Source organism: Opisthocomus hoazin, chromosome 1, assembly GCF_030867145.1.
Source record: "Opisthocomus hoazin isolate bOpiHoa1 chromosome 1, bOpiHoa1.hap1, whole genome shotgun sequence".
Taxonomy (NCBI): domain Eukaryota; kingdom Metazoa; phylum Chordata; class Aves; order Opisthocomiformes; family Opisthocomidae; genus Opisthocomus; species Opisthocomus hoazin.
In genome coordinates, this window is record NC_134414.1 from 104,201,244 (window position 1) to 104,227,338 (window position 26,095).

Here is a 26,095-nt window from a genome sequence, read left to right on the forward strand (position 1 = left end):
TACAACCTGTTAAAGCTTCAGGTTGGTTGACCTCATACACACCAAGCAACCCTTTAGAAGGATTTTATTCTAAAGAGAAAAGGCTAAAGCACAGGATTAAATTCTGTTCTCTGAAAGGACCGAGAAATACTGCAAGACAATGAAACAGAGTGAGATAGTTGTCTTTGTGATGCCCCTGCGAAAGTACGTGCATGGGAGAGGAGGAGTTAGACAAGACTGGTTACCTTGCCACAGAAAAGATACATTAGGTTGGTTTCGCATGATTCGTTCTCAGTAAACCTAGTATTGAGTGGTGTTTGTCAGCCTGGCTAGCTATTAGCATATTTTATTTATTTCTGTCTTTTTAGTCAGGGTCCTGACTGCTCTGGTGGAGGTGGAATTCTGTTGCCACCTTCTTTTTCTGCCTCTTGAAGACAAGCTTTTCTGGTGCCCTTTTCCAGCCTTCCTACACTTCACCAACTACAAGCTCAGAGGCTGGGCAGCCAGTTCTCTAAGCGCCTCAGATGGGAATTTTACATTTCAAAATGTGCCCTTTTGAAAGCACTGAAGTAATGGAAATTCTCTTAGATGAGCTCTTTCCATGTTCTGTCGTGAGCTCTCACTGTCACTGGCATTTGTTGAATTAATTCTCAAATCACAGTGCAAGGAGAAGGCACACAGTCCACTTCTGGCTTAAAATCAACTCCCGACTCAGTGCAAGTTGGGTTTTGTCTAACTGATTTAGTGTTACAGCTTCTGCCATCTTCCCAGTGAAACAGGAGTTTGAATGGCAATGTATCATCAGTGGGATAAAATATCAGTTGTGCTGTTTGGAACGAAGCCGTGCACGCCTCCAGAAGATACGGTGCCCAAGGCCCTGGTTCTCCAGACTGCTCCAGCTGAAGTTGAGCTCCCTGAGAGCACGGCAGCCTCTCCACGCTGGTCCAGTGGCAGCTGAAGTCCCAAACCAAAGCAATGAGCAAGTCAGGGTGGTAGCCAGGAGAAGGAGGTCCGACAGGGGAGTATTGTTGGGTCACATGGGTGGCCTAAGGGCTTGTCTCTGCACACAGCTATTTCTTATTCCTGATTTGTTTGTATGTAGATCTTCTCAGAGTAAGCCATTGTTTAGTTTAGTCTGGAGTAAATTAAGCAGGAACAAGTCCATGTAGAATAAAGCCCTGAGAAGTGACTTGATGTCCCAGGTCTTTTGAAAGTGATTAAATGTTTCTATAGGTTCTTTTTAAGTGGAGCTTTGCAAAAGCAAGACTGACTACCACTACCACCCTAGCTTTAAACACATTGTCCTCTGTCTGTTGCCTAACCTGCCAGATTAAATGATCACACGCTAACTGCCTAGGACAACCAGCTCCAGTCTGACGATATCCAGCGTAACAAACACACATGAGCTTTATTAACCGTTAGTGAAGGTCACATCGCCTATTGGAACAGCCTCTGTGCTGTCACCATACGTGTCAGGGGTTGCAGGCTCCTTCCTTCCTTCCAGCTGCAGCACCTGGTCCCCCGAAGGGCTCGGGCCCCGAGATCATCACAGCTCTTGCTCCCACGGACAACTAAAAACCAGAGGCGCACCACAGGCTGCTGCTTCAGAGCCCCCCTGGACAGCCCCCAGCCCCAGAGCAGGCTGGCCCACGTCTTGCAGGCCGAGGCGGTGAGGGTCTTCTTGAACAGTCTTGTTCAACTTCTTCATCGATGACCTGGATGAAGAGTTAGAGTGTACCCTCAGCAAGTTTGCTGATGACACAAAACCGGGAGGAGTGGTAGATACACCGGAAGGCTGTGCTGCCATTCAGCGAGACATGGACAGGCTGGAGAGTTGGGCAGAGAGGAACCTGATAAGGTTCAACAAGGGCAAGTGCAGGGTTCTGCACCTGGGGAGGAACAACCCCATGCACCAGTACAGGCTTGGGGCAGACCTGCTGGAGAGCAGCTCTGTGGAGAGGGACCTGGGAGTGCTGGGGGATGACAAGTTGACCATGAGCCATCAATGTGGCCTTTTTGCCAAGAAGGCCAATGGCATCCTGGGATGCATGAAGAGGAGTGTGGCCAGCAGGTCGAGGAAGGTTCTCCTTCCCCTCTACACTGCTGTAGTGAGGCCCCATCTGGAGTGCTGTGTCCAGTTCTGGGCTCCCCAGTTCGAGAAAGATGAGGAGCTGCTGGAGAGAGTCCAGCGGAGGGCTACGAGGATGATGAGGGGACTGGAGCATCTCTCCTATAAGGAAAGGCTGAGGGGGCTGGGCTTGTTTAGCCTGGAGAAGGCTGAGAGGGGACCTTATAAATGCCTATAAATATCTCAAGGGTGGGTGTCAGGAGGATGGGGCCAGACTCTTTTCAGTGGAGCCCAGCGACAGGACAAGGGGCAATGGGCACAAACTGAAGCACAGGAAGTTCCGTCTGAACATGAGGAAGAACTTCTTCCCTCTGAGGGTGACGGAGCACTGGAAAAGGCTGCCCAGGGAGGTTGTGGAGTCTCCTTCTCTGGAGATATTCAAGACCCGCCTGGACAAGGTCCTGTGCAGCCTGCTGTAGGTGACCCTGCTTCGGCAGGAGGGTTGGACTAGATGACCCACAGAGGTCCCTTCCAACCCCTAACATTCTGTGATTCTGTGATTCCCCCCCTCGGAGCGACGCGGCCCCGCCGGGGTGCCCGGAGCAGGCCCTGCCTGGGGGCAAAGGCAGCCCGGCGGCCGCTGGCTCTTCCCTCCCCTTTTATTTAACGGCTTCATTGCCACAATTCAGCGGCGCTCCTCGCCGAGGAGCTCCGGACACGCTGCCGGGGCACCGAGCGGGCGGGAGGGAAGCACCGAGCGCTGCCCCGGCCGCCTGCGGGCCCCGGCCGCCCCCTGACCGCGCTGCCAGCACCCCGCGGCGGCGGGCCCGGCCCAGGAAGTGACGCCGCCCCGGCGCACCTGACTCACCTGGGCGGGCGGGTGAGCGGGCGGCGGCAGCGCTGCGCACCGCGGTGCCGGGCTGCGGAGCGGCGGCGGCGGCAGCAGCAGCAGCTGCAGGGCCATGGCGCGGGAGAGCGGCTCCCCGTGGGCCATGGGACTGCTGAAAACCTTCGAGGAGAACGAGTTCGGCAGCTGGGAGAAGATCGGCTCCGGGGGGTTCGGGCAGGTGTACAAGGTGCGGCACCTCCACTGGAAGACCTGGCTCGCCATCAAGTGTTCGCCAAGCCTTCATGTGGACGAGAAGTAAGAGGGCCACTGAGGGGACGGGGGAGGGAAGGGGCTCTCCAGGGATCCTTGCCAGGCACCCCGGAGCCCTCAGTCGCCCCGCGGCTTCCCAGCTGCGCGTACGCGCAGCCGGGAAGCCGCGGGGCGACTGAGGGCTCCCCCCTCCTCAGCCATTCCCCGACAGCTCAGTAATTTGATTTCTGAGGGACAAAACCGACCGCTCCAGCCCCACAGTTACAGATCTTGGGAGCGCGCCGGGGAAAGAAGCGAACCGAACCAACCCAGCCGCACGCCAGCCCGCACCAACATCCCTGAGGTCGTGTGACCCCGTCATGGCGCTGGCCTCCCTCGGAGAAGCCGCTGGGAAGAGCCGCCTGGCTGCGGAGCAGGTCTCGCTCGCTTCCTCGGAGCCGCTCGGAAGGCGTTTTTGCCCTGCCCTGGCCGTGCGTGTGTCGGCTTGTGCTGAAGCGTTCCCGCCCGCGGACGCTCCGAAGGTCGCGGAAGGCGGCGCCGAACGGGAAGCGCCAGCGATGGAAACGGGATCCAGGGGGGTTCCCAGGCCCGCCGTGTCTCGCTCCGCTCGTCTCCCCACCTTGCGAAAAGCAGATGGGTTGGCTGTGACCCCAGCGTGGCAGAGGCCGGCGGGGCGAGCAGCAGGCTCGGCGTGGGGGGCTTTGGGGCACGGGCTCACCGGCTTTCGGGAGCGGGTGCTGGAAGGAAACGTGCTGGGAAATACGGCCTCCGGCTTCGGTTCAGGGCCAGCACCTCTCCCCACGTCTGCCCGGGATGTGTCCTCGCTGGGTGGCCCAACGTGGAGCCGTACTGCGTTGCAGGTGGAGATGCCGCACGTCGAGAACGCCCCGCAGCTCAGCAGCCCACCGTAACGAGCCGTGGCCCGTTGTGGGGAACGGTCGGCTGCGCTGTGCTCGCCTGCAGTAGGGGGCTATCAAGTGTGGCTTGCCTCTCCTAGGAGAGGAAGGCCGTCAGATGCATCTCCAGAAGCATCCTTTCTGTTTTGAGGGACAGTAGCAATTTCCCAGCGGGTCAGCATCTGTGCGGAGGGAGGCGAACACGGCCAAGTCGCGTTCCTGGAGCTTTTCCAGCTCCACCTTGATCTCTGGGATCCCCGCCAGCTCACGAGCCCATTCTGCAGTTTGCTTTTTCGATGTGGGTTGGTTTGGTCACAGAAGGTTTCCCTTGTTGCGGTTGCTGCGGGAGGAGGGAGATCGGTTGGCCCGAGGTTGGAAACGCTTGTAAGCCCGTCTTCTGCAAGATGACGAGGGTAGCGGGGCACCTTGCCCATTGTCTGAGTTGCTGACTTTGCCGTAGGCACGGCTTATACGGCACCGTAAAGAAGATAAAAATGTTCCTTGTTTAAAAGGGGAGAGGGAGAGTTTAATATATACGTCAGGTAACTGTGCTGTCTGTGAATAAAACCGAAAAAGACCTAAAAGTAGCAGAGGGTGTTTGATTGGGTTAACCTGCAAGCCCTCCTGCCATTAATACTTCAAAGCAGATTTCGGATTTGATACTTACTGAGGCCTAATCAAAATAGTACTGTAGCTGACTAATTTTGCAGTTGAAATTAAAACATCTCTTAAACATAAGCTAGAACATTCGTTATACTTTTGATTTGCAGAATACATCTAGAAATTTACTCAGAAGTTAATATTCAGTCTGAGACAAAGGATGTTGTCACCTATTTTAATATGAACAGTTAATTCTGAGAGTTGCTACCGAATCTCTATATTAATCTATTCAATGTGCGATAGGGAACCGCCTGTCCCTCGGTGGCTGTGAGGTGTGCAGGTGCCGGAGAGACTGTATGAACATGCAGCGCAGTAAACAAAAATGCCGTGAGAATTTGGGAACCTTGAGGGCGTGGGGCTGAATTTACTGCAGAATTTGTGCTTCAGATGCTTAAGGGGAGCACTAATTAGAAATTGGAGGGTCACTGGCCTTTGAAAAATACAGCGAAATTAATTTAGTTATGCTTCTCCTTTGGTTCTTAGGCTGCTCTACCAAACCCCTTTCAGTAGTCGGTAACGCTGTCCTCCAAAGAGACTTTTCTCCCCAAAGCTTTTCAAAGAAACGTGTGCCATTGCAATGGTGGGCCAGGTGGGGGGCACAGGCAAAGTAAAACACTACCACTTCAGTTCACAGGTTGAAACAAGCCTGTGTAATTAGATTGCTAATCCAGGAGATTAACTTGACTAGCCGTTTCTTGGAAACCTTTGAAGCAGCAGAGTTAGAAGAACTACCAGTGGTATCGGAAACATTAACTAAAAAACGCAGAGTTGCTTTTTTTTATTATTATTTGTTTGGTACCACATTAAAACCCTGTTTGTAGTGGCTTGGTGGCGGTAGTGCTCTGTAGTCTCTCTTACTGTGCTTCTGCAGACAGTAAGAGATTTGAAGTTGTTCCCTTGGCAATTACCACAGCGTAGAGCCAAGTGGCCTCAAGCAGAATTAAAACCGAGTGTACAGCCAGAAGTGTTTTCACCTCTAAGCCCAAGCCCTCTCAGGCGGTCCAGACAAATTCCATTCCTAACACCTTGTTTGCTCCCACTTTCCGTCTCCTGAAATCACATTTCCCACGCGCGACTCGAGGTGCTCTCGGGATGAGGAGGTTCAAGAGAAGTCTGAAGAAGAGCTTCAGTGCATGACCCAGAAAGGTGGCGGAGCCTCTCGCCCAGGGCTTGCAGTGGAGAGCGCAGAGTCTCATCTCTGTACCCCCCTTGGCTGGGATGGAAGCGCGGTCTAGAGAAAAAGGGTGACGAGCTCGGAGAGGCCAGCCTGGAAGCCTGTGTGGGTTTCTTATAGCTGAGAGTGCACATGCAGGCTGTAACGAGTGTGAACGCTGTAACGGTGCCCAGAGAGGGCTCCTCGCTGGAGGTGTTATCCGGTGGGGGTGACTACAGGGCCTGGAGGCGGAGAGCTCTGCCTGCTTGATTGGGAGACAAAAAATGAGCGAAGCCCTACGTGGACCTACCTCCCTCTGCAGGACTGGGATTTGGGAGTTGAGTAGGACTTGAACATTTAGGAGGTTTTAGAAATGCCTTGCTGTTCGCAGATGCTGCATTTATTTAGGTGGCAAAGGTGAATGGTGTCTGTTCTGGCGGTCTCTGGATGTGTGGGTAGAACTTAAGTACTTGTGCTCCTTAAAAAGCAGGGGTGAGCCTAGCTGTCTGGGGTAAGCTCTCCTGCCTGGGCTGTGCAGCAGAGATCTGTTAGCAGGGCTGAGATCTGTGTTAACACAAAAGAAGGGATTTTCTTCTCCCTGCCCCCCCCCCCCCCCCCAACATACTCCACCCTGACCATGCAGTGGTTTCGCTTCTCTTCTTTGCGTTCCTTTCTGAGGATCAGCAGTGTGAAGGTCATTAAAGCTGTACCCTGCAGAGCAGAGGTCACTGTACGCATTTAAACACCTGCCACGATGAAGATGAAAGAGTCCCTGAAAAAATTCAAGGGTGTTGTATTTTTGTGGGCCCCATCTTCCCCGCCAGCAGTTTGTGAAGAGGTGACTTGCATTCCCCTCTGGAGAGCTGCGTGGCTATGCAGGGCTGGGTCTCCCCTGGGCTGGGAGAAGCCTGGCTGCTCTGTGTCTGGAGGTGGTCGCAGAAACAGCCCCACCACAGGTTTTCAGGGCCTTTTGAGTTTCTCTGGAGCAGCTTTAACTGTTCTGTGTCAGGCTGCAATGGTAGGGAAATGCAATGGTAGTGGTGGGGGAATAGAAAACTACAAGGACTGCCCTGTGAGTTTAAAGTTGCATTTTTATAACACAGTGTTATCTTTAGGGCATAAAGATTGGATGCATGCAAATGTGGGTATAGTCGTAATTCTTGCTGTTCTTGTGGCAGGGTTTGCGGTGCAAGGGCTGGGCCCTGGTCCCTGGGGAGTGAGGCGGAGGGCAGGAGTAAGTCCCTTGTCTGTCCAGCAGAATCCAAAGAATGCATTCCCAGCATATGGGGTCTGACTTTGAGCAGAAGCAGACTTCTTCTAACTCTGCTGCTTCAAAGGTTTCCAAACCTTCAAAGATGCTCTGGGGATGTCAGAGGTCCCCCCATCCATGTCATGCTTCTAATTGCTTTGAAAATGGGAGATCTGTCATTGACTTCTTCTCTGACAAAGATGTTGTTTGGCACCGAACCCAGCGCTAGATATCTTGCTGTGTATGCCCCTGTCCCCTAAGACTGTTATAAAGGAAAGTGTGTGCACCCCGTGATTTACATGAGCTCAGCTGTCTTGTGTGCAAGCTTTGTCTTTTTTTAGTTTTTATAACTATAGTGTTAGGATTTAGTAGTGGAGGGGAAGGGGAATGGAGCCAAGGTGCTTAGAGAAGATAATTCTGATTCTTTAATCGTGTAGGTGCTAAAGAAGAAACTGTTATAACAGAGGCTAGTCTCATGCCTCTTGACTGAGAAACTCATAAGGAACTTTTCTTTTCCTGCACTTTGCAAGGAAGCATTTTTTGGCGATAGCGCAGAATAAGTTCTAAGCACTGGGAGTAACTGAGCCCCATACCCCCCACCCCACCGCCCGTTTGATCTGTTGAGTGTGAGCTTGAAGGATACCTGTAACACTTGTGTATTGAGGCTCATGGAGAACACCTAAGACTGTGCTGAGTGCCAGCAGTGCCTTGGCTAAGGGAAAAGGAAAGGGAAAGACCTTTCATCTTTGCCTGATGGAGGAGATCTCGGTTTAACGAGCTGTTTGTTTGTGTTAATACGATTAATGCAAGTGCACTCCAGCTCTTGGCTAATGACTGAGTTGTATTTTGGCTCTGTTTCTTCTGTCTTCTTCCCTTTTCTGATTGCTAAAGGTGACAGCAGCCTGTATTTGAAAACTGACGTGTCTCCCTGGCAATCTCTCGCTGATTCAGTTTTGAACACTCTGGGTATGGGAAGATGCTAAAGGTGGCAATTGTTGTATGGGGGTTTTAGTTAAACAGGCAAATTAGATAAAGGGCACTTGGCTGATAATTAGTCAGTTAATTCACTCAAACTCGGTCTGGTCCAAGCAGAAAGGGAGCTTTTTAAATTTTGTTAAAACTGGGAATTCTCTCTTCATTGGGGAAAATGGACCATTTCAAGCAGCTGACGCCTGTGATTTTGGTGGTGCTCGCTGAGCCCGGGAACCCCGTCCCTAGGAGTCTAGTGGTTCTTGTTAGGCTTTAGCTGTTGCTGCGTTCTTGCCTTGCCTTGGAGGGCTCAGACAGGTATTTTACATCCCTGACTCCAGAGCTCAGCCCGCGCCGAAGCCTGGTGAATTATGCTGGCTATGCACGTGGCTTGGGGGCAAGGAGTTGGTCGTGTTATTCATCGGCGCTCCCTTCCAGCGTGCCAAAGAGCAAACTGAGTACTTGTCTACAAAGGCAATTATTTCACAAGAAAGTTGCTGTAGGGAGCAGCAGGAGCCAGCGTGGTTAGTAGAGAGAAAAGATTTCCCTTATCTTTTTTTTCCTCCCAGTGTGTAGGACCCTCTGAACCATTTTTCAGCCTGATCTTGCCGCTGAAACGGGTCTGCTGCTTCTTGCCAGGCCAGACTCGCCCCTCGCATGAGATCTCAGCGGCACCGGGCTGTGGGGAAGCGGAGGGAAAGGGACAGGGCAGGGGAGTGTCCTAGCGCAGAGGCGGAGGGCTAAATGGGGGGTCCCGAAATCGCTCCCACGCGGGAGCACTTGAGGGTCCCTCGCAGGCCGCGTTTTGGCGTGGGTGGAGCGTGCTGTCCCCTGGGTCATCCAGGCATCAGGGGGACACGCGGCAAGGCGAGACTTTACCCCGCTAAGGTTGGTCTTGGCATTTCTGTTTATAGAAAGAGAGTGTTTCTAGCTGGCCTTGGATTTTTAAAAAAAGAAAAAAGCTTGATTGAGCTGTTAGCGGTGGGAGCCAGCATCGTTTGTCAGCGGCACAGGGCACAAACTGCGACTGGGTCGGGATCGGTCCCTGGGCATCTCTGGAGCTGTCGGAGGGGGCCGGTGGCAGAGAGCTTTCTGCCTGGCAGGGGTATGAGAACCTTTCTTGCTTCCATCGGTTGTTGTAGCTCCTGCAAATGCGCTTGCTGAGCTTTATGTGTAAACCCTGGCATCTTCCAGGAGAGTTGGTCATCTCAAAACACCTGCATGGGGTGGGAGAGTGTCAAAGCAATGTTTTTTTCCCTTTTAAAGTAGGAGTGTCTGTTTACCAGGGGTCTGCATTAAAACTTTGTCCTACCACTTTGGGTACTCTTCTCCGTTAATCAGTGTAGACACCTTGGGTACGTTACAAGGGCTGTCGTGTGATAAGAGAGGATCTGTTCAGCAGGTATTATCTAGCTGGCCTCCCTGCCTCCTGTTCTGCGAATCGGTGGGTGGCAGCGACAGCAATGCATCAGCACCCGTGGCCTAAAGCTGCTCTGGCTACTGCCCATTGTCACTAACAACGTGGGTTTTGACAGACTGAAGGTGCTTTCACCCGTCACATGTGGCTCCTCTTCATGGGCGCAGCCGGCGTTGGGAGAGAACGGACCCTTTTTTCCACTTTCCGACTGTTGCAGCCCGAAGGCCGCGCCTCAGGTGCCCGAGGAGGGCACGGCAATTAAGAGTCTTGACCTGGGAGGCTGCAGCTTGGGCTGACGAACACCTCGTGCTCTGCAAGGTCAGGCTCAAGCCACCCATCAGCAGCCCAGAGGTGCTCATCACACGTGCCAGTGCCGGGCCCGTTACATCACCGAAAACGGCGTGCCAGGAGTTTTCGGCGTCCGCTGGAGCCCCAGTGAGCGTAGTACTGGAGTTGCCAGATCTTGGTTTTGCGGACAAAGGGGCTTTTGCTGTGCCCCCCCTAGGCACAGCAGGCAGCTTGCCTCCCCCGAAATGGTGGGAGCTGGGGATTCTTCCCCCAAGGCCCAGGTCTGTGCGCGGGCAGCCAGGGTTAGCAGGGCAGCTGAAGCAATGCTGTCCGTGCTCACTCTTCATTAACGCAGTCTGATGACTCACAAAAAGTTAATGACTTTAGCCCAAGGAGTTACAGCAGTGGTAAATCTGGGCTCTACATGTATCGCCCTTGTTCTGAACAGCACAGCATAAACATCAAAGCAGGGAGACGGGCTTTACGCGAGGGATATTTGCACTCTTGCAGCGTACAGCTTGCCTGTGGCTCAGCAGCTGTGAGCTGCCTGCCATTAGAAGCATAAAACAAAGTTAGTAAATGTGGAAACACGCCTGGGGTACAGGCTGGTGAGATGTAGCGTGGTTCAGGCAAGGGGTGACCATGAAATGTGGTGTTCAGTTTCATAAGAAGTGTTTTGTGCCTGTTTGGGCAGGAGGAAGAAACAGCTACTCCGTCCCTCACATCTGTTCTCTTTTACCCAGGGAGCGCATGGAGTTACTGGAAGAAGCCAGGAAGATGGAAATGGCAAAGTTTCGCTACATCCTTCCTGTTTATGGCATCTGTAAAGAGCCGGTTGGCTTGGTCATGGAATACATGGAAACGGGGTCTCTGGAAAAGCTCCTGGCTTCCGAACCTCTGCCCTGGGAACTGCGCTTCCGAATCATCCATGAGACAGCAGTGGGGATGAACTTCCTGCACTGCATGTCGCCTCCACTGCTCCACCTGGACCTGAAGCCTGCTAACATCCTGCTCGATGCCCACTACCATGTCAAGGTACGCACTGGGCGCTCTGTGCCAGGGACTCACTTTTGGATATTCCTGCATACCTCCTCCCAAATTCGAAGGCTTGAGAGAAACCAGCAGCATTCCTTTTCAATTAAAAAATGCCCAGCAACCCAACCACTCCAATCCTCAAACTCGTCTACCTGATTTATGCACCATTTTGGTACATAGAGGTAGAATTAGGAAGCTTGTGAGAGTTCTCCTGAAATTTTGGGAGGGTGCTAGCATAGTGAACTCTGGTTTTGAGACCTCATGGGTCCTGCTGTAAACTTCCTTGCAGTAAGGTCATGAGGCAGGGAAAGAAAAGCAGTGTGAACCTCTGAATCATCTACGCCGCTTCCACGGCTCGCAGAGGTAACTGTATTCTGTCTAGGCCCTTCTGGCTTTGTACGCCCCACTAAATACCCACATCTCATTCACAGCTGGAGTCCAGAGGAGCCTTCCTTGAGGCAACTCTTTTTCTTCTTTCATTTGCTCAGAGCATATACACTGAAGAAGTATCTCTGTCCTGACTGCTTATGTGTACTGGAGGTCACTTAAGGAAATTTTTGTGGCTGTATCAGTATGAAATCCTTTTCATTATCCATTTCCAGAGTAAGCCAGAAAAACTAGCATTCTCTGTTGAAGCTTCTGTTATGACAGCTGGACTAGGGAGGCCGTGCTTGCTTTCTGGACTTTGCTGCTGGAGAAGAAAGAGGCTGAAATACGTATTTTTCCTGACTGTTTTCAAATCAGTGGCCAAACTCTTCACCTTAGGACTGCAGGATTAATCATGCTGGCTGGCTTATATAACTCAGTACAAGTTGTCATAGATTTTAATCAGTGCCGTCATCCATCTGCTCCGTTTTCCTGTCCCCCTCAAACTGGCCAAATGGCTTTGGCCTGTACCATTCTAAAAAGGGCATTTTCATGAAATGAAAACATTTCTCCTGATGTCACATGACGGTTGGAGCCATAAGAGGCGTGTGCCTCTAATGAAATCACACCTGTGACAGTATCAGCTTCTTTACTAGACCTCTTTGTGGTTTACTTCTTCGAAGGATTTTCCTTCTGAGATAGGAGGCATCTACAGGTGGTCCATGGTATTATGGCCAGAACATTGGTGTCCGAAGTGTTGGAAGTGTGTTCTCACACACTGGCGCTGAGAGGCCTTCGCAAAATATTTATTTACCCGAAGTTTGTGCTTGGTTGCATAACTTCTTAAATTCCTCGTTCTTGAGTCATCCACGAGCCAAGATATAAAGGCTCTATTTTTCTCCCTGTTTCAAGAGGTTGAAATGCTGCCTGGTATTCTGCCTACTATATAGCTTATATTGGGTGGTGCAATATTGTATACAAGGGGCAAAGTGCGAAATGTAAAAAAAAAAAAATAAACACCAAAAGTTTCTGATTAGGTCATTGTTGACATCCCTAAGCTACTGCTACTTGCTCTGCTCTGTATATGAAACACAGGAAGGTTTTCAGACCCCTTCCATTCAGTTCAGAAAAGAACGGTCTAATCCAAACCTTTTCCCAGCCAGCAGTCTTTTACATCTGCAGGTGTCTTGGAACCCCCTCCAAGCAGCAAAGCAGACATACAAACCTATGTGCGAAATAAGAGATGTAGATATTCTGGGAGGCACCTTTGGTTTAAAAATGTGGCCCCAAACCTTCTTTTTGTGTGATGTGAAACTTGTAATTACGTTTCAGACCCTGCAGCTTCATCTAATGTGCATTTTCTTGCTGGAGGGCTAATGGAGCTGATGACTGAAGTGTTTTTTTTAAATGTTAGCATTAATTTAGTAGGTGATCTGTCCCTAATAGAATCCGAAGGTGAGTGAATAGGTGTTGCAGACTGTAAAGGAAGAGTTTGGGGGTAGAGAGGACTTCTATAAACTGTTTGCCCTTGAGCCAGGAAACAGGCGGTCTCCCAGTCCAGTGCATTGTAAATGCTTCTGTGCCCTATTGCTAGTTGAATGGAAACACACCCTTCTTCTTTTACGAGCACAACACTTACTGTAAAAGACCCAAGTGAGGAGGATGACTAATGCAGTAGTGTTGTACAGAACTTATCATCAAGTGGGTGCCTCCATATCATAAAGCCGTCTCCTGTGTGTTACATAAGTGTGTACTGAATTTTGTTCTTGGGAGGATAATTAAGAGGACGAGATTAGCCTGAGCATTGAGCAGGGATATGGATAGAGAGATATTAACTTTTTCAGAGGCATGTTGAGGGATTCCTTGGTGATTTTAAATACATGTTTCTAACACGTACAACTCAAGATAAGGCTTTGCTGTTTTTGCAGGATGTGTGCATGTATGCCTCCTCACAGAATCACAGAATGTTCGGGGTTGGAAGGGACCTCTGTGGGTCATCTAGTCCAGCCCCCCTGACGAAACAGGGTCACCCCACGGCAGGCTGCACAGGACCATGTCCAGGCAGGTCTTGAATATCTCCAGAGAAGGAGACTCCACAACCTCCCTGGGCAGCCTGTTCCAGTGCTCCGTCACCCTCAGAGGGAAGAAGTTCTTCCTCATGTTCAGACGGAACTTCCTGTGCTTCAGTTTGTGCCCGTTGCCCCTTGTCCTGTCGCTGGGCACCACTGAAAAGAGTCTGGCCCCATCCTCCTGACACCCACCCTTAAGATATTTGTAAGCATTTATAAGGTCCTCCCCTGCAAGTAGTGGTGGAGCTCAATATTGACAGGAGCCTCAGCTGGCAGCTCCCTTCCTCTCCATATGCTACTCTGTCTTGGTTGCCTTAAGTAGTGTGGTTTGCTTGGGAGGATTATTCCATACCCAGGCAGGCTTTGCTGGCCGTGATCAGCCTGCATTATATTTCTTCAATTTCAACCTGTTGCTTCTATTTGTATCAAGATCCTCCTTGCCCCTTTCTCCAATGTCCATATATGCAGCCTTCCAATACTTAACGGGCTGCTTGACACCTAGTTTTTGCTTAACTGAACCACATCTTACGAGCCTGTTCTTCAGCTCTCCTGTCCTCCGTACCCGTTCTGGATGTCTCCCCTGAGCTCCCTGTGATGTGGCAATCGCTTGCAAGGAGCAGGCGCCGGGGAAGCAGAGCCACATTCCAGCGCTGACCTCGTCAGCTCGCTCTTGGTTTGCTCGTTCTCTGCTCTGGTGTTCCCTGCTCCGCTGTCATCTCTCTCCAGGGCCCTCGGTAGGAGAATACACACGCCCCCACCCACCCCCGATGCAGTAATCTCTACCCTACCTTGTTGCCAGCTGCCCTGCCCCCATGCTCACTCTATTACTACTTCACGGGTTTCTTATCTTCAGTATCTCATGGTTAAGAGTGCTACTTTTTGTTCAGGTATTTAAAATTAAGTCAGCCTGCAACTTAATACTTTTAGGGAAAAGCCTTATTTGTAAATTCTTGTTTCTCCTATTCATCGTGGTTTTGCAGCTCCTCATCTTGTCGTGTATATATACACACGTGTGTGTGTGTGTGTGTGCATACATGCACACCCAGGGGCAAATCCCACCAGTTATTTTTCATCTCCCAGATTTTGTTTTTAAAGAACTCGAATCGGGATGAGCTGGTCTCAGCTGTGCGCTGCTTTAAGCTCACTGGGGTTGCTTTTATTTTTTTCCCTGGTGCTCCAGTTTAAACCAGTGCGAAGAGTGAAGTTTGCTGCTGTGTTGTGCTGTACTGGTGATCTTGCTAAACATGGATAGGTTGCCTCTGTGGTCTTCACCTTTATTTGGTTCAGCTGGAGAAGGGGCGACAAAATTTCTGAGCGTGGAGTTAGAAGAAGCCTAGCCAGACAGCAAAGTTGTTTATCAGAAAGCTTCTTAATGTGGGTCATTAACTGTAGGCCAAAGTAATACCCAGAGGCCAGGCTGGTAAAGAGCGGTTGTCTCTTTTTATTAGACCAGCTGCTGTAGCCACTGTTTGTTTTTTTTAATCAGCTGCAAATGCTCTCCTGTTACTAGAAGTCAGAAGAGTCGTTGCTGTTTTGCGTGTCCCTTCACCCTGTTTCCCACCCCTCCTGATCAAGGTTTCCACCTAGGGCTGTTGCTAGGTGGCTCTTCAATCCCAGTTAACAAAGCTGGTTTTCACCTTGGTCAGTTCTCTAACTGATCTAACTGTGGTGGCACAGGGGAGGGAACGAGACCATCCCTGGATTAAAATGGCTGTTTGACCATGGCTTTGGGTTCTGCCGCTTCTGAGGACAGCATTACAGACATCACACCTGAAATGGGTTTTGAGGAGTTCAGGTTTCAGGACAGGCTGGAAATACAGTCTGTTTCAGAAAGACTTCTTTTAGTAGCTAACTGATGTTTGTTCATAAACACTGAGGTAACGACGTATGTTTGGAGTGCAGGTGCTGGTTGTATCTACGCTTGGAATTAATTTTTATTCCTAATTTTTAGTAGTCGAAATCTGTGGCCCATGTAAGTCTTTTAAAAATTTCTGGCATTTCTTAAAGAACAAAATTGAAGCAACCAGCCTTTCTCCCCTACTCTCAGAAAAACAAACAAGCAAGGCCAAGCCCCCGCTTCCCCCCAAACACCCCAAAACCCTGTATACAAATGTGGTGACATTCTCAATATCCAAGTGCACAGGGACAAATACTGGCTATGCCAGCAGCAATCAAAAATTAATCTGATGGCCTTGTTACGCATTTGATGAAGAAAACCTTTTGGTGAACTCTGTCCCCGAGTCCATTGCAGTGGGTTCTTGAGTCATATTTGCAGAAAAATGACATGCAGCATCGGAAGCCAAGTGCACCCTTCAGAGTGGCCTGTAAGGAGTCATCAGTGAATGCACTTTCCAACCACTAATTTTGTTCCTGGGAGCTAGATCCCTGCTGCGTTTGGGAATAGTTGACTTTAGTAACCAGTGCAGTTACGTGAGCACATTTACTAGTAAGTTCCAGAAAGTAACATGACAAACTCAAAGCATCTAAAACTTTGCAAGTGGGTGTTTTTTGCAAACCAGAGTGGAAACATCCACAAATGACAGAAGCGGAGAAAGGCCTGTGTGCACCGCATGCTTGACTTAAAACAAACAAAACTGAAAAAACAAAGCGTGTGTGAGGGGGAAGTCTTCAGATCTTGGACCCTCTCAGTAAAATAGAGTGTTGCTGGGAAGTGGGCAGGAAAACATACACAGCTCTCCTCCCCAGTCGCTGCTCATGTGTTCGTTCTCCTGAAGACCTTTAAAGAGCAGAGGCCGAGTGAGCTGTCTGAACACGAACAATCCCACTGTCTGCGTGGGCTTTGGCCAAGGGTTTTTTTCTCTTCTTCCTACCTCTTCACCACGTGTTTTGCATGAAGCAGTCTGTCTCCTCTTAACTCTGCTGGTATTAGGTATGCTTTTGAAGCGTGACGGGATCTACCTGAGGTAGCTGATGTGAGGAGGGAGATTCGGGGCTCTGTCGGATGGTGGGGCAGGGCAGGTCCCGGGGTGGGCTGCAAAGGCTAGCGGGGGTGCGGAGGAAGGAGCGCGGAGGGGTGCTCTGTTTTCGCTGCCTTCACTGGCAAAGGGTGCCTCACGTTGCAGAACCAGGTACCTGGCAAGCAATTTAAAGGCAAAATAGGTAAGTTAAGCTGTGTCTTCCACCCACTGCACAGTTCCCAGTGATGTTAAAAGAAACTGCATGACTAAGCGCCCTATGGAGTGTGGAAAATTTACCCTAAAGGAACTAATAAAAGCCCCAAAAACTGTCTGCAGGATCTTACTCTTTTGTTGCAGTCTGAAAGATAACAATTCTTCAACTTCCAGTGCTTTCTGCAGAATTTGATACGACTGAAGCTCTGCCCTGCAGATGAATTTACTATTAATTGGTATAAAACCTAGTCCTCCCCAGTAGGTAGGGGCAGGTTCATAAGGTAAAGTTCTTTCTAGCTTCATGGGGGGGGGAGTATACTGTGTACCTTGGCTGTTTCTTGGTTTGTAGGTTGAGAGCTTTTCTGTCTAGTGTGCTCAGCCTCCTGGCTTAGCCCCTAGGCTTAGACTGACGCAGCGAACGTGGTGGCTCTTAACACAGGAGTGTCACTGTGCTGTCTGTATTTCGTCTTTATGTCTTAACTTACACAGTAGGAAACCCGGTATTGTTTAGACAAAGAGGAAGGTGTATTACTTTAATTATGCCTGCATGCCATATGGATTTCTTGAGGTGTATACAAGCCTCTGCCTCACGTTAATCAAAGGATAGCAGTGCTTCGCCAAGTCGGATCTGTCCGGGCTTGCAGCGGTTGGTTCATTTATTAACCTGACACCACGGGCTTGTGTGATGTTGGGGTTGTGCTTTTGTTCTGCTGCGGAGCACGAAGCGCCCCAAACTCATGCAGCGCTTCCCGGGGCGGTCGATTCGGCTCTTCCCAGGGTCAGCTGGCTCGCGCATCTGCGTTTCTTGACTGCTTACTGCCTTGCTGGACTCCACGGCTTGGCTTGCTGAGGCAGCCAGCAGACCCCTCCGAGAGTGTATCCCTACACACACAAGAAACTATTCCTCCAGATGACTTTGCGCTTTTCCCTTCCTCCCCCACCCCCCTTTTTCTGTCTTCTCAAGTCATTCCCACATTACCCTACAGATCTGAGATGCAGATGGACAGCAGGTTGGATATACCTGTGTGCTAGGGTGCAGCGCTTCAGCAGCTCCTGAGAATGCTGCCACTGAGCTCTTTGTCCCTGGGAGAAGGTCTTCCCGAAGCTGTGTGGCTCGCGTTGTTTGGGTTCACTGCAAAGGGAGATTCGTAGCACTGGAAGACCAGTGGCTGTGTAGCCTGCCTGTTCTCCAGGAGGCTGAAGCTGGCAGCAGTTTTCTCCCTTCCCAGTAATGGACGCATGTTACGACTGGCTTTGTGGTATCTTTAGACAGAAACTTCTGAAAGTGTGAAGTTGGAGCCTATTTAAAAAAAGAGTAAAAGCTTTTTTTAATTATGCTTGTTGTTTTGAGGGAGAACTTTCTCAAAGGAGAAGCTGTGAAGATCAAAAGGGGAATGAGTCATTGAAAAACCTGAGTATTTATTAGATAAAAAGAATGTATAAGTTGGGTGGGGGGCAGGGGAGGGGGAAGAAGCCTTATCTAACATGCGGACAAAAATCAGGGGGCTGAGTGGTCCAAAAAGACTTGACTTTTCTTGAAATTTCCACTTAGCATAATAGACATTTTTGACCAGTGGGAAATAAGGAAGACAAAGGAAATTCCTTGCCTATCTGTTTGCTTGATGATTGGTATGCCTTTGAGAGCAAATGAATGCATATTTCTTTGACACTTCAAATTAAAGTGGAGGTGTGTTTTCCTTTTTATAAACTTGCTGTCACTTGTTCATTTCAGCTGTGTTCACTGCGTCACTGCACCAACTTGCCATATCTTCTAGTTGCCAAAAAGAATTCCCTGTGTGGGTTTTTGATATGTGTGTGTGTGTTTTGGCTTGGGTTTGGGTGTTTTTAACCCTTGGTGCCTCTGGTGTTGGTCTTAGCGCTTGTTGCATGGTCAGTGTAACAGTGATGTCTGAAAGAGCAATTCTCTTGCACTCGTTGGAGAGCTCGTGGTCGGAAAACAGGTGCTCAGAACACTAAAACATAGCATACAGCATTGAGGTTACACAGGGAAAGGGGGTGGCAGGACCAATAATTATATTAAAGTAGTTTGTACTAGCTAAATTTGACTAGTTTAAAATTACAATAAATTGTCTTGACTGTTTGTTGTTTTTTGCTATGTAATGGGCTAACATGCTGCTGCTTGCAAGAAACTGCTTGCCTTTTTATGGTTAGCTAAAAAAAAAAAAGAAAAGCCCAACATCGCATAATGCTTACAGAGATGTTTTCTTAGCTTAGTATTTCTGAACGGCAGCTCTCTCTATTTTGTTGGGTCACCCTGGTTACATCTGTCGTTCTTTACCAAAAATTTTTTGTTAACACCTCCAGAGTCTAAAAGTAGCACACACTTCTCTTCCTCCTCCATTTTTTGCAGATTTCTGACTTTGGACTTGCAAAGTGCAATGGCTTGTCCCATTCCCATGACATCAGCATGGATGGCTTGTGTGGCACGATTGCGTACCTCCCTCCAGAGCGCATCAAAGAGAAAAACAGGTGTTTTGACACCAAACATGATGTGTACAGGTCAGTTGGCTATGAAAACACGTAAAAGCACTTTAAGTAATACTGTAAAATGAGACCTTTTTCTGGTTATGTAACCTAACTGAGCATGAAACCCCTAAATCTAGTTTGAACTTCATTTTGCAAAGGGTCACGTTTGCTTTGCTTTTTGCAAAGTCTTTATAGGGTAGAGGCCTTTTAACAAACTGCAGCTGATCCTGGGTCTTGAGTGTGATGATTCCAAGTAACACTTATTTATTGGCAGCTGGCATGGGAGGCATTCTGCCCACCTTCAGTTTCCCCATCAAAAGGTACATCCTGACCTACTTTTTGAGTTTGTGACAAAATTCATAGTTATCTTCAGTGGATTTCATCACTAGGTCTTTGGTTCTTCTTTCATGGTGAGGTTATTAAGAAACGGAAATCATAGCTGTAGATTAAAAGACATGTCATATTCTAAATGGAATGCATTTCTTTAAAGTCGCCTTGCAGGGCAGAAGTAGTAAATGAAATCCACGGTAATGCTTTGCTGCTCTCTGATTTTGTCAGTGTTGGTGTGGGGTAGTTGGTAAATTTTTCCAAGAACTCGGCAGCCTCCAGCAAATCCCCGTGTTCGCTGCCTCGGGTTCTTCCCTGCGGAAACTAGACTTTCAAATTGTGGTTCTTGACTGCATCTGGCTGTGCGTGTTCATCAGCTGAATTAGATGCAGACATGAAGGACAAGGAAAGAGAACTTAGGAAAATAAATGATACTTCTGTGAGGTTTTTTGGCTTTCGTACTGGGTTTTTTTTATAGCTTTTCTAGAAATACTTTTTTTTTGCATTTATTTGTAGCTTTGCCATCGTGGTTTGGGGAGTTCTTACACAGAAGAAGCCTTTTGCAGGTAAGTTTGATGTATTGTGGGTTGTGCTGGAATTTTCTGCCCTTTCTCCCATTGATAAGCACGCTTCCTGGCGCACCACCCCTGGATTACGTGCATGTCCTCCAAATTCCTACAGTCTGGTGTGGCAGACGCTTTTAAGCTCTCAAATTCTCAGCACAAATGTGAGTCCTCCTGTGTGCTCCGTCGTGAAGACAGAACCCATGTTGCCGCAGGGACCCCCACTCTGCACCGTTTGGCTTCTGCTGGAGTTTGCTGTACGGACCCAGATTAGCGCGTGGCCCGCGCAGACTGCTGACACGTGTGTGGCCAGCGAGGAACAGCGCAGAGCAAAGCCAACGGGCTGGCAGCTGCACTGTTTTCAGAAATGGCTCCTCTGTAGAGGGGTTCTGTAGTTTATTTGTAGATTGTGGGTACAGATTTCTTCTTTAAAAAAAAAAAAAAAAAAGGCAAGCTGTCTGTGAGAATAAGCCTTGTTCCACCCCACAGTAAATGTACCGATCAGCAGGCAGCTATTTATGCTTTAAGACTTTTCCTGTGTGTATGACTAGCCTATGTATAGCAAACATGTCTGAACAGGTTCCAGCCTGCTATTAGTTTTTCTCCAAGTGAGAGCGCCCAATGGTTGACTTCAGAGTCAAGAGCCACACTACTGCACCGCTTGATTTGTGTTCTTCCTTCACCTTTATGCAATGTTCAGGCCCCTGGTCTAAAGAAAAGCTGTGGTTCGGCTTTCTTACAGCAGATACGGAAATGCAAAGAGAGGTAGCAAAGAACTGTTCGAGTTTTTTTCTTTGGTTCTGTGTCTTTTATGGATGGAAAAAGAACACAGTCACCCTCTGACAATTGTTTTTAACTGATGCATGGGAAGTAGGTGTTACTGCATTGACGAGTGTATTGTGGGAGCAGAAGACCAACTTCTTTTATCAACAGGGAAAAAGAAAGCACTCTAAATCTAGAAAAAATGCATGAAAACAGAGTTGTAGTCTAATACACTGTTAATGCTCTTAGATAAAAGAGAAACCATTCCTTTTGCTGGGAGAGCTTGATTTGTGTGCTTTTTGCTTTACAGAGGAAAACAACATTTTACATATTATGGTAAAAGTAGTTAAAGGCCACCGCCCAGAGCTACCTGCTGTTTCCAAATCCAGACCTCATTCATGTAATAACTTGATCAAACTAATGCAAAAATGTTGGCAAGATGATCCTGGTGAACGTCCAACATTTCAAGGTAAGATTTCCTCGTAACTTGGCTGCCCATTTATTCTTCTGTGAGTCACGTTATTGCTCAGGACTCTCTTAATCCTTGGGATAAATGCTGTGAGCCTCTGTGACAGAACAAATAGAGCACATTGTATGGTAGAGACAATGATACAGGGCGCTTATTCATTTGTGGAGGAAGGGATTATCTGGGGACAAGTCTGACCATGGCGATGTTATGTAAACACGTCAGGAATGAGCCCTTATGTTCATTTCTGATTGTGTGTATCAGGGCACATGCCAAGCTGCAGCTGGTGTGGCTTTCACCATACCAAAGCATTGAAGGCCATGGCTCTTGACATTTACTGTTGTATGCTGAGAAATTGTTTTCTTGTAACAAAACAACTTGTACCATCATTTTTCTGCCAGTAAAAGGCAACTCTGGTGAAAGGTTTGAACTTGCCCAAAGCACCTGTTATGAATTCAAATGCACAGAAGGGTGCAGCCAGTGCTATGTCCAGGTAGCTTCGTTTAGCAGTAATGGGAGAGATTTGCATCCTCCCTTTCCTCCTGCCCAAATGAGGTATGGGGACTGAAGGGAAGAGGGATCCTACCTTTTTAAAAACATATGTTGAAGTCTGCCAGCAGTAGACTGGTTCCCATTTCACAGTCCTGCAGCATAGCCGCCACGTAGCATCAGTCTGGTCTGAATTTGAAAATCAATTGTTCAGGCAGCCCTGTGCACTCTTTGCTTAGCTACACCCTTGTACCTGCTGAGGAGGTGTTAGATGGAATCCTTAAAATTTGAGTCTTTCTCCCACAGTATCTCGAAGCTGTTACGCGCTTAATGATAGAGAAAGGCAGCAGGGCACCTCAGATCTAAGTCTCCTATAAAAACAAACAAACAAACAAAAAACAAACCCTCAAAACCTTCTCTTGCTTTCTTCAAAGAAATCACTTCAGAAACAGAGGCCCTTTGTGAAAAACCAGAAGATGAAACCAAAGAGATGATAACTCAGGACCTGGACACCAAGAATTCCCCAGAGCAGCAGCCTGAGGTATTTGCTCTTGCCGACTCTTGTTCAAGTGCAATAGGTTTAGTGAGGAGCGGGCTCCTCTGTGACCTGTGACTTCCCAGGCGACCTTCTCTTTGCTGCTTTTGAGGACCTGCTTGCCTGGCAGAAGCAGGTCTTGGTGAAGGACTGGAATGCAAAAGTGACAGCAGATGCATGGACCAGCTCAGGAGAACCTCAGCACAGTGCAAGCGGCTCTCAAACTGTTGAGGGAGAGCAGGACAGTTAGGAAATAAAGGCTGGAACTATGTGGGTGTGACTGATCTTAAAAAACGCTGTAGACAGAAGAGCCAGGCGGCTTTAATGGCTGTGTGAGTGCTGATGAAAGCTGCCCTCCTGCATCTGAAAATTCATAGGTTTCATTTAATATGAATAATAGCTTAAAGGCTACCTGCAAACTAACGAGCTTAGTAGGGCCTCGTTCTCCATTTTCTTCACTGACCTTGCTAAAAAGCTCGTGTGCTTCTCTTGAAGGGGATGTCTGCGGTACCCCAGCCAAAGCAGGAGCCTGCTCTACCGTCAGTGAAGGATTACAGTCTCTCGGAGTTGTTGTCCCAGCTGGATTCGGGGATTTCACAGACTATGGAAGGCCCTGAGGATCTCAGCCGCAGCTCTTCTGAGTCCAAGCTTGCCTCCAGTGACAAGCGGCTTTCAGGAGTTTCATCTGTAGATTCAGCTTTTTCATCCAGAGGCTCCCTTTCCCTTTCCTTTGAAAGGGAGAGTTCAGGTAATGGTCAGGTTTGTCTTTGTTGTTGTTTTGTTTGTAGTTGTTTAGACTGGGGCATGGGAGTCAGTGAGTTGGAGAGTAGTCAGGTAAAGAATAGCGTTCTGGAAATCACTGTTAGCCTTGCTTTCTCTTGCTGTCAGCACTAGGAATTTGTTTACTGGAGGTGGTAATTTAAAAAAAAAGAAAAAAAAAGAGGTGGTTCCCAAACATGATCTAAGGACAAGTAATAAATCTCATAGAAGAGACGTGAATTCCTGTCAATGACTGATTAAAAATTACAGAGTCTGTCATGTAGAGGTTGGTTGGAAGGGAGGTCACCTAGTCTAGTGTCCCACTCGAAGCGGGACAAAAGCCAATGCCCAGCCAGGTCAGCGGAGTTTATGGCTTTTTCAGTTATATTGAGCCCAAGTCTGAGCACCGTTTTTTTGTGTTGTGGTTTGTTTTGTTTTGGTTTTTTTTTGATAAGACTCAAGCCACCTTCTCAGCAGCCCCCACGAACACTGTTATAAAGACCCCCGCTGTTGCACATGCGGCCCTCCCTTTTCAATCCAGTGCTGTAAAAAATGGGCACCTGTTTTCCAGTTAGGCAAACAATGATTAGCGCAGGGAGATCAACCACAGCATTGTTTCTCCTTCACTTCACAAGAAACAGAATAAGAGTAAGTGGGGCTCCAAATTTGACCCAAAATTGTTCTGAAACTAGTGGGGGAGTGGATTTCTTTATAGTCAAGCCATTGCTGAAGCCACAAGATATGTTAGCTGTGGGCAACTAAGGTTTGATGGGTATCAGAATTGTGATGGTGTCTTTTTCATGGAATCATAGAATGGTTTGGGTTGGAAGGGACCTTTAGAGGTCATCTAGTCCAACCTCCCCCGCAGTGAGCAATGGGATCAGGTTGATCAGGTTGCTCAGAGCCCCATCCAACCTGGCCTTGAATGTTTCCAGGGATGGGGCCTCTACTACCTCTCTGGGCAACCTGTGCCAGTGTTTCACCACCGTCATTGTAAAAAATTTCTTCTTTATATCCACCTAGATATTGGTACTACAGACATACAGAAGAGGAAGCTAACGGAGGCCATTTTATCTGGTGATACCAGCAAGCTGATGAAGATCCTCCAGCCTCAAGATGTTGATATTGTTTTAGATGGGAACTGCAGTCTTTTGCACTTGGCTGTTGAAGCTGGTCAAGAAGAATGTGTCAAATGGCTCCTCCTGTACAATGCTAATCCTAACCTCACCAACAAGAAGGGATCCACCCCTCTTCACATAGCCATTGAGAAGAAAGTTAAAAGCATCGTGGAGCTGATTATGGCTAGGAAAATCAATGTTAATGCCAAAGATGAGGATCAGTGGACTGCTCTTCACTTTGCTGCCCAAAACGGGGATGATTTCAGCACCAAAATGCTGCTTGATAAGAATGCATCCTTAAATGAGGTAGATTTTGAAGGCAGAGCCCCCATCCACATAGCCTGTCAGTATGGCCAAGAGAACATTGTGCGGATCCTACTGAGAAGAGGCGTTAATGTGAACATCAAAGGAAAGGATGACTGGGTGCCACTGCACTATGCTGCCTGGCAAGGTCATCTGCCCATCGTAAAGCTTCTGGCCAAACAGCAGGGTGCAAACGTCGACGTGCAGACCGTGGATGGAAGGACCTCGCTACACTTGGCTGCTCAACGAGGACACTACCGTGTTGCTCGCCTTCTTATAGACCTGGAGTCGGATGTCAACATACAGAACGCGCTCTTGCAGACTGCTCTCCACATAGCTGCTGAAACTGGCCACACAAGCACCTCGAGGTTGCTCCTTAAACACGGTGCAGACATTGAGGCAGCAACAGCGGAAGGATACACTGCTCTGCACTTGGCATCTCGCAGCGGCCATTTAGCAACAACGAAGTTGCTGATAGATGAAAGGGCCAGTGTGCTAGCCAGAGGCCCTTTAAACAGGACAGCGTTACATCTTGCTGCAGAAAACGGGCACTCTGAAGTAGTAGAACAACTTGTCAGTTCAGAAAATATCAATTTTGCTGACAGTGAAGGGTTGACAGCTCTTCATCTGGCTGCACGAGGAGGGCACACAAAAACAGTTGAGGTTCTTCTGAAGCATGGGGCTCACACTGACATGCAAAGGCCCACATGTCAGACCCTGCTACGGCTTGCTCAGCAGAGCAGTAAGAGCTCAGTCACGGTGTTGTTAAGTGAGACCTAAGCAAAAGGTGCAGAACTCGCTACCTTTCTACCTGGTATGAGAGGGCTGCTGGAGCTTGACTCGTGAGGGCCTTCTCCAGTTGTGCAGTGACCCACTCATCAGCAGCGTCAGCTGGTGGACTGAGGTGCAAACCAGCAGAAGCTACTTGTGTTTGAGTGTGCGGGTGAGAGCGCACGTGGACTGAGGCCAGATGTAAGGCTGAGAGCTGGAGTCTGCCATGCCCTGGTCTGCACCAGTCACTCTGCCTGTGCCTGCCCTGTCTGTATATGGACATTTTCCTCCCAAGGATGTTGTGAAAGAAGGATGCAATGTGTGGGTTTCCCCCTTGCTTTTTTTAATTTTTTTTAAATGTGCCAAACTAATTTAAGAACTAACATTCTGCTTTTTTATTTTCCTCAATAAAAAAAAGGGGGGGAGGATGGCATAGATTCCTGGTCTATTGCAGTGATCTGTATTTTGGGCTCCAGCGTAAAATAAACACAGCACGAATCTGCTTGAAATTAATGCAAGAGATGAAGAAAGGACCCTTTAAGATACAGTTAATCATGTTTTGGTGTCAGAAAGTGCTCTGTTTAATGGAGACATTGATTGCTGATTTTACCTGTACTCAAAATGGACGAGGCAGAAATTAACAAGGCAGGATCCCAAAAATACGTAAGCAGAAGTGAAAGCTGAACACTGGTACCTTCCTATACAGTACCACCTCAGATGGATTCTGAGGATTTAGTCTCCTTCTCTGGAGATATTCAAGACCTGCCTGGACAAGGTCCTCTACAACCTACTGTAGGTAACCCTGCTTCGGCAGGAGGGTTGGACTAGACGACCCACAGAAATCCCTTCCAACCCCTACCATTCTGTGACTCTGTGATCAGCAAGCTGACCTAGGTGCTTAGCGGTTTGTCTTAAATGAAAAAGTCAGAAGCTAAAATTCATTCTGGACTGTAACTGGCTGGTATATTCTAACACCGTTATACCAATTTCCAAAACAATGTTTGGAGGGGCTGATGACTACACTGATATACTGTGTATATAGTATTTCTACCTGTTGTATGCTTTTTTCTGCTGAAGAAAATAGATTGCTTAGAGTGGGTATGTTTTAATACACCTTTTAATTTCACTCTTTTCAA

General features: G+C 48.5%; 1 protein-coding gene across 1 annotated transcript; it reads left to right on the top strand.

Annotated features, from left to right (window-relative positions):
• Nucleotides 1–2,936: 2,936 nt before the first annotated feature.
• On the top strand, nt 2,937–26,095 carry RIPK4 (receptor interacting serine/threonine kinase 4). Its single transcript, XM_075431658.1, has 8 exons — nt 2,937–3,191; nt 10,522–10,813; nt 18,751–18,899; nt 19,710–19,759; nt 20,829–20,987; nt 21,908–22,014; nt 22,504–22,756; nt 23,791–26,095. The coding sequence occupies exons 1-8, from the start codon at nt 3,010–3,012 to the stop codon at nt 24,966–24,968; spliced, it is 2,370 nt and encodes a 789-aa protein (XP_075287773.1). The 5' UTR covers nt 2,937–3,009; the 3' UTR covers nt 24,969–26,095.

Bases quoted from the DNA above. Each gene is read 5' to 3' on its own strand.
- RIPK4 (XM_075431658.1), top strand. From the start codon at position 3,010: ATGGCGCGGGAGAGCGGCTCCCCGTGGGCCATGGGACTGCTGAAAACC. The intron at 22,015-22,503 runs GTATTTGCTCTT...CTTCTCTTGAAG, and splicing joins CCCCAGAGCAGCAGCCTGAG to GGGATGTCTGCGGTACCCCA. The intron at 22,757-23,790 runs GTAATGGTCAGG...ATATCCACCTAG, and splicing joins CTTTGAAAGGGAGAGTTCAG to ATATTGGTACTACAGACATA.